At 48.9% G+C, this 7,500-nt stretch overlaps 1 protein-coding gene across 1 annotated transcript in view; it reads right to left on the reverse strand.

Annotated features, from left to right (window-relative positions):
- gpc1b (glypican 1b) overlaps positions 1–7,118 on the reverse strand; it is a 65,541-nt gene extending 58,423 nt beyond the window's left edge. Inside the window, exon 1 of the mRNA XM_035528602.1 lies at positions 5,972–7,118. Within this exon, the coding sequence (XP_035384495.1) occupies positions 5,972–6,125 (154 nt within the window). The 5' untranslated portion in view covers positions 6,126–7,118. The remainder of the gene's footprint in view (positions 1–5,971) is intronic.
- Between the last annotated feature and the right edge of the window lie 382 nt (positions 7,119–7,500).

The following is a 7,500-nucleotide window of genomic DNA, read 5'->3' on the forward strand; positions in this document are numbered from 1 at the left end:
TGTGTGGGCATCGGGCGCAGACACCTGAAGATCTCCTGTGGGTTGCCATGTTTAGCAGAGAGAGCGTGTGCGAGCCCTGCGTGGAAGTCACCGATCTGCAGAAGCCTGCATACACCATTCTGCATCTGATCCTGCATCTCTTTAACGGGCTGGTTAACACCTACAGCTCCCAGACAGCCAAGCAGGTCTGTCCTGGACACTCACACTGAGCGGCCATCTCGCAGCCAGAGAGCCTTGCGGCGAGAGGACCAAGAGGGCAAGCAGACTGGCCACTGGGCACCTTCTATCTCACAAGGTTTCTTCATCGTGTTCTTAGGGAGCATTTCCTCACCACAGTTGTCTCTGGCTTGCTCACTAGGGGCTCGGACATAGACATTTGGACATCTGTAAAGCGCCTTTGTGACAACAGCTGTTGTAAAAAAAAACAACAACAACAAAAAATGCTATAAAAAATAAGATTTGATCATTTACAATGGGGATTGGTGAATGGAACTGAAGAATGGACATGGAGGAAGCCTCTATATATGTATATCTGTCTATCTATCTGTATATCCACACATATACACACTGTCATATCAGAATTATATGGCCACAGCCCCAATAGTAGGAATAACTACTCCTGGCTGGGATGGCACTCGTGAGACATCATGGCGTGGACTGTACTAGGTGACAGCGGGAATCTGGAGTCCCTCGAGTCCATTCCAACTGTAGCAGTGCACTGAGGTCCCTCAGACCTGGAGATCCGAGTGTTTTCAGACGTGCTCCACTGGAGTGAGAAGGGGTGAACTAACAGGTCGGGGAAGGACACCAAAGTCCCTGTCGTGCACCTGAAACCACTCGTGCACCACCCTTGTGTGGAGGGGCGGGGCCTTCGTCTGTGGATAGGTAGCACTACCATCTAGGAAGAATGCCAACGTGTTGGGTTGTGGTGCCAGGATTGGCCAGTAGCCGTTCAGAGACCCATACTGCGGTATTAGTGGTCCATCCACATTATGCCGCACAAACCTGGATTCTGCAATTTCCTCCGGGATCAATAGAGTGTTATCTTATCTTATTTGTCCGAGAAAGACAACGTTTTAGCAATCCTGCAGTGTCCAATTACAGGTCTCCCATGCAAACCGGAGGCGATGCGAACCATGAAACTGGGTTAACATTGACGCTTCCCCACGCGTCTGCTTCATGGGCCTGGACACTTTCCTCGTGGTTTTCCTCGAGGTTAACTGGTCCACTGTGCCATCTCTGTGCTCTGTGCCACTCACAGGAGTCACCATTCCCCTCTGGTATCGATGGCTCGTGGGGCAACACTCTTATGCTGTTTGGAGACCCACGATGTGTGGGAAGTACTTTCTCGGTTTACCTTCACTACGGCAGCTCTAGAACATCTCTCGAAGTTAGTGGTTTCCGAGATGCATTTATCATGACATTTCGGGCATCAGACAAGTCACGTCCTGTGTCCATGACAACTGTTTTGCCCTCTACCACAACATACAGTAAACCCTGTCATATGACATCTGTTACGCCCCGGGCCGAGTTCATTCCAAACCGGGATTGGTCATATATACTCTGATATGTCTGTGTTTGTAAATATATATGTATATACACAATCATCTCACAGTATCATAGTTCCATATACCTTTTCGCTCTAGGTTATGCTTGTGTAGTATTGGCCGGAAGTTCTGAATTTAAAGTGGGATTCACCCCCAAAGGTGGGGGAGAATCCTGCTATGATCCTGTGGGACTTCCAGATACAGAAAGACAAGATGGCTAACCAAGCAGACACACTAGTGATGGACACACAGCAGAAGAGGGCCGTAGTGATAGATGTGACAATCCTGAGTGATCGCAACATCAGGACCAAGGAACACGAGAAGCTTGAGAAACACCAAGGGCTGAAGGAAGAGCTGGAAAAGATGTGGGGGTGAAGGCATCTGTGGTTCCCATGGTAACTGGAGCACGAGGGGCTGTGATCCCCAAACTGGCAGAATGGCTCCAGCAGATCCCAGGAACAACATTCTAGATCTCTGTTCAGAGGAGTGCAGTCCTGGGAACAGCTGAGATACTATCAAAGGACCCTCACCCTCCCAGAGCTCTGGTAGAGGACCCGAGCTTGAAGGCAACAGACCATTTGAGGGTTCCCAGAGAACTCACCCTGACCAATGCAGATAAGACAGATATATTCCCCTGATAAGGGACCACCATCAGTCTGATGTCTGGGTATTATTCCATAGGCATTGCTAGTAACTCATTTGTTTCAACTACTCATTACTAACTTTTTGTTGTATTCCTTAAAGCTGCTTAAAGGTCAATACAGCAATCTGTAGTGGAAGAGTGTACAACCTGCAGACAGGTGAGAGGGGAAGTAGTCTTCTGTTTTCAGTGAATAAATAAAGTTATATTTATGTAGCACCTTTCAAGGAAACGAAGGTCACTTTACAATTAACACACACAGCTAACACCAACCAGTGTACTCTCAACCAGAAACTCCCTGGGGGACTGAATGAAGTTCAGGGAGGGGAGAGAGGACATCACCCAGGACAGAGCACCACTGGGAGAGAGAACATCACCCAGGACAGAGCACCACTGGGAGAGAGGACATCACCCAGGACAGAGCACCGTCCACCACTGGGAGAGAGGACATCACCCAGGACAGAGCACCACTGGGAGAGAGGACATCACCCAGGACAGAGCACCGTCCACCACTGGGAGAGAGAACATCACCCAGGACAGAGCACCATCCACCACTGGGAGAGAGAACATCACCCAGGACAGAGCACCATCCACCACTGGGAGAGAGAACATCACCCAGGACAGAGCACCATCCACCACTGGGAGAAAGAACATCACCCAGGACAGAGCACCGTCCACCACTAGGAGAGAGGACATCACCCAGGACAGAGCACTGTCCACCACTGGGAGAGAGGACATCACCCAGGACAGAGCACTGTCCACCACTGGGAGGATACCAGAAACCCCAGAGGAAACCCACACAGAGACCTGGAGAACATGGAAACTCCACCCAGACAGGGACACGAACCCAAGACCCTGGTGCTGACAGGCAGACATGTTCTTTAAACGGTCCCAATCATGAAAAACTGAATATCTGAAATAAAAAATTTTGAAGTAATTATCTTTCAGCCGAAACAGAACTTCAGTAAGTAAAAATACTCTCCCCTCCTTAACACTAAAAACAAAGCGCAAAACCTGAGACCTGAGACCATCTCTGAGACCCAGATGTTTTACTTTTATTGATCTGCCAAAACGGCAGATCCCCACAGATTCACGTGTGTGTCAGTGAGTGTCAGTGCCGTGTGTGATGAGACACACGTGCGTGTCTGTGTGTCAGTACCGTGTGATGAGGCCCATCCAGCCCTATAGTGCTCCTTTACCAACTCCATCTCTCCACGGCTGATGTGTATCATGTATACAGACCATGATAACACTGGAAACCAGACCCCCTGGTGACCATGACATCTGCATAGAAAAGCTAACCCCATTACATGTGTTACGCCATGCATGGGACACCGCAGTTATTCCTTCAGAGCGTGTTTCTGTTCATTTATCATGTAAAGGCCATGCAACTGTGTTCAAATCATGGTACAGTTTGATGTCACAACCTCGACCAAAGGGACGTGTCAACAGTGTGGCGACAGTCTCATTACCCCACACAACAGAACAATTCTTTAATGAAATGTTTTTTTATGTAGTAGCGCGTGCTAGAGCACACTGAAGTAAACAGTAAACATACAGGTAAGAGTAAATGCGACCATTACATCCCAGCGGAGAGGAGAAGCCTCAGTTCATCCTCTGAAGCACTTCTCTCGGCAGAGCGCCATCGTGAAGACACCTGATTATGGTAGCACGCTTCCACAATTAAACGGTATGAATGAATGCATCTGATGAAGCCCTGTGACATACACTGAAGTGGATTAGGGTTAATCACTTTATCCTAAAAGTGTCCAGTAGCTAATGGCTGGTTTTCACCCTATAATTCTAAGAGTGTTTCATCATAGCTGGTAGAGCTTCGGAAATCAACATTCAAGACAGAGACTGGAAGCCCAGACAGGCCTGTGGTTAGATGTGTGTGTGTGTGTGTGTGTGTGTGTGTGTGTGAAAGAGAGAGAGAGAGAGATTGTGAAATGTGGAACATGTACTTTTTAATTATTTCTCCCTTGTTTTGCTTGGCCCTCTTATTCAGGAAAGGAAAAGGTTTGTCTCACTACACTGCCTGTTTAGTAAATTGCTCCTGTGTTTGGACTTCACATTGTTCACACTTCACCCCTGATCACTTATGGCGACCTGTGGCACATTTGGGAAACTTTGTTTTTCTTCAGATATAGGTGCAGTCATTTTTTCCACTAATAAGCGTATTTACATTTTTCGCAAACCTCCCGCGTACTACACTGCAACTGTATATTATCCTGATTTGACGCGGTCATATCTAATCATCAGTGGCGCAATAAGGAGCTCGTTCAAAGCCACAACCTTGTCTGTTGAACGTCACATGTGTTCGGCGTCTTTTCTTCGCTTTTCGTCTCACAGCTGAACACACTGAATCTTCTCGGGTGTTTCGTGCGAGTTTTGTACTTGAATTCCTCTCCCTTGCAGTACCAGAGCAGAAGAGCCACTTGTCCTTGCCGGTTTGTCTGCCCTGCTCCTCGCGACTTGGTCCGGCGTATCGGCTATGTTCTGAGCAGCTGTACATTAAAAAAGACGCGCGCGGAGCGGATATCATCATATCCTGCGCTGCACAGGAGCAGCTAGCGCAAAGCCGCGCGGCTTCACAGTGAGTTTTGCGGCGGCTATATTTGCCTAAACATTCGCTTTTAGCTGGTATATTTCTGGCGGAGATTTAAATTCCGGCCAGCTCCTCCCCGCCCCGTGCACGCACGCGCCACGCATCCACGCGCCACGCATCCACACGCACACGCACGCATCCTCGCGCACAGAGCAGTTATCCGTCTTTTCAGTCACAAGCAGCCTACAAGGAAGAAGCCGCGCGCGCAGTCACCATAAAACTAGTTTGAGGGCGTCTCGAGCCAAAACACACAGACGAAGACACAAACGGCCCGACACAGACCGCGACTGGCACCAGCAGGGGCACTTTGGTTTCAATCACGAGAGCCCAAGACAAAGGCGAGCAGAATGTTCTCAACATTCATTAGTGTCTGTCTGACACAGTGATGATTAACAAAAAGTTCAAGAGCTGAAACCCCAAATCCAGCGCAGAAGATCCCACCATCCGCGGAGGTGCCATGTAATGCAATGTAATGTAAATGTCATGTAATGTAAATATAAATGTAATGTAGTATAATGTCATGTAATTTAAATATAAATGTAATGTAAATGTAATGTGATGTGATGTAATGTGAATGTCATGTAATGTAATATAATGTAAATGTAATGTAATGTAATGTAAATGTAAATGTAATATAATGTAATGTTATATAAATGTAATGTAATGTAATGTAAATGTCATTTAATGTAATGCAATGTAACGTTTCAGTGCCTGGTTCCCCTCGACGTCCTCGAACCGGCAATTACAGGCACGAGCCCGGGTTGAAAATGACGGGTTTGTCAAAAATAAAAATAAAAATACAAAGTCTACAAAGTCATAATGTATGCATGTCACGTAGAAATGCCAAGCGTTCACACAGAGGAGCGAAAGTGTTAGCGTTGAAAAAAAAGCAAAAAAAAAAAAAAGCAAATGTAGGCAGAAAAGCCCCGCATTCGTTACCGTGTTCATCGTTAATTATTCTTACGCACACAGCTGATCAAAGGAAGGCGATGAAAACGTGCAGCTAACAGCCATGCATGACCAGGAACTTAGCGGGAGCCTAACTTTGGATGAGATCTCGCCGAAGCGTCAAACACGCTTTGCTCGGGCTGCGCACCGCACGCGCTCGCTTCACCGCCACCCAAGCGACATGACACGATCGCCGTGTCACAGCGCGCGAGGCGTCGGTCCACTCACCGGATATCTCCGCCTGCGGGACTCCGCTCGTACCGAAGCCCTTGCCGGTGTAGAACTGCCTGATGTCTGCGCAGCTCCTCGGTTTACTGATCGCGCTGTCCCCGAGTACCGGCCCGGCGAGGGCGCACAGCACGAAGACCGCACGGAAATCCATTCTGGTGTCAGGAGCTTTAAAGCGCTAATGCTCAGATCCAGGAGAAAGATGACGGACTTTTTCCTTAAAAAATCTGAACGCATCCAAAGGGCCGCTTCGTGAAGCCGCCGGTTATTAAAGTCTGCGCGTGAACGAACGGAAGAGTCAAGACCGCCTGCTTCCTCGCGCTGCTTTGCAGTACTCAGAGGTACGCCGAGAAAAACACACGCTCGCTCCAAGGAGCAATTTCCTCTAGTCCGTGGGCTTTGATTGTAGACACTTTCGTATCAAGCCGTGATTCGGAGATCTTCTTTATATTATTTATTTATTATTTCGTCTTTAAAAACTAAACGTTTTAAATACGAAATAAGCTTTAAAGTTGTACAACGCAAGCAGAGCGCGCGGAGATGGTAAACGGCGCGGTCCGGGGCAGAACAGCTCTGGACCACACGTACTCCGCGTCCCGGTCCGGTGTCCGTGACGCTGCCGCGTGGCTACAATCACGGTGCGATTCGGTGGTGAGATGCGTCTTGTGCGCTCTCGTCTAGCTGAATGCGAGGCGGAGCGGTGAGGGCGAGCGAGCCATTAACGGGGTGTCGGGCTCGCGCCTTGATTGCGCGCTCGTGGCGGTGGGCGCGCTGGAGAAGGTTGCGTTAAGCTCCGTCTACGGTGGGTGAAGGCTGCTAAACGGGCGGCACGTGGAGCTGTGTGTTCGTCCTCGAAGCCTTCGGCAGTTGCGGCGAATTTAACTGGACTCGTGCGGATTGACCCTCGGACTCCGTGGGCGGCGATTTTATGCAGATTGCACGTGAAGCGCTTTCCTGCGTAGGGTCTGCAACCAACCGGGCGGGAAAGGTCCCGAAGACACTGGAACCGTCCTCGTTAGCCGGTGGACTGGTCGCTTCCCGAAACGCGTCAAAGGTGTCATTAAATTTCAGCTCGTACGACACGTGCATGTGCTCAGTCACACGCTGCGCGTGACAGTCTCCGTGCTCCCGAACACTTCATTAAAGCATTCTGCTAGACAGACACGCTCACTCTCTGACTGAGAAACATACAATAACAGCTGATCTTAGGTGGCTTGATTTACGAGAGAGAGAGAGAGAGAGAGAGAGAGAGAGAGAGGGGAGGGGGGGGTTGGTAAGACTAGAGCACCTTGACGCGCTTTAAAGCGGAGGATAAAAGCACACGTGCGCTTATATAACACCACAGCCACTCCGGTGGCCAAGAACATTTGTGATGGAAGGATATCCATCCATCATTGTAAAACTCGAAACCGTTTTACAAAGTAGCGGTATGAAAAACACTTTAAAAAGAGAAACACGTTTTGTTTTTGTCGTCCGCGCTTTCAGGAATGCCAAGTGCCTTGTGCGTAACCAACGGCACGCTCGCTCCA

This window comes from Electrophorus electricus, chromosome 7 (genome assembly GCF_013358815.1).
Source record: "Electrophorus electricus isolate fEleEle1 chromosome 7, fEleEle1.pri, whole genome shotgun sequence".
Lineage (NCBI taxonomy): Eukaryota > Metazoa > Chordata > Actinopteri > Gymnotiformes > Gymnotidae > Electrophorus > Electrophorus electricus.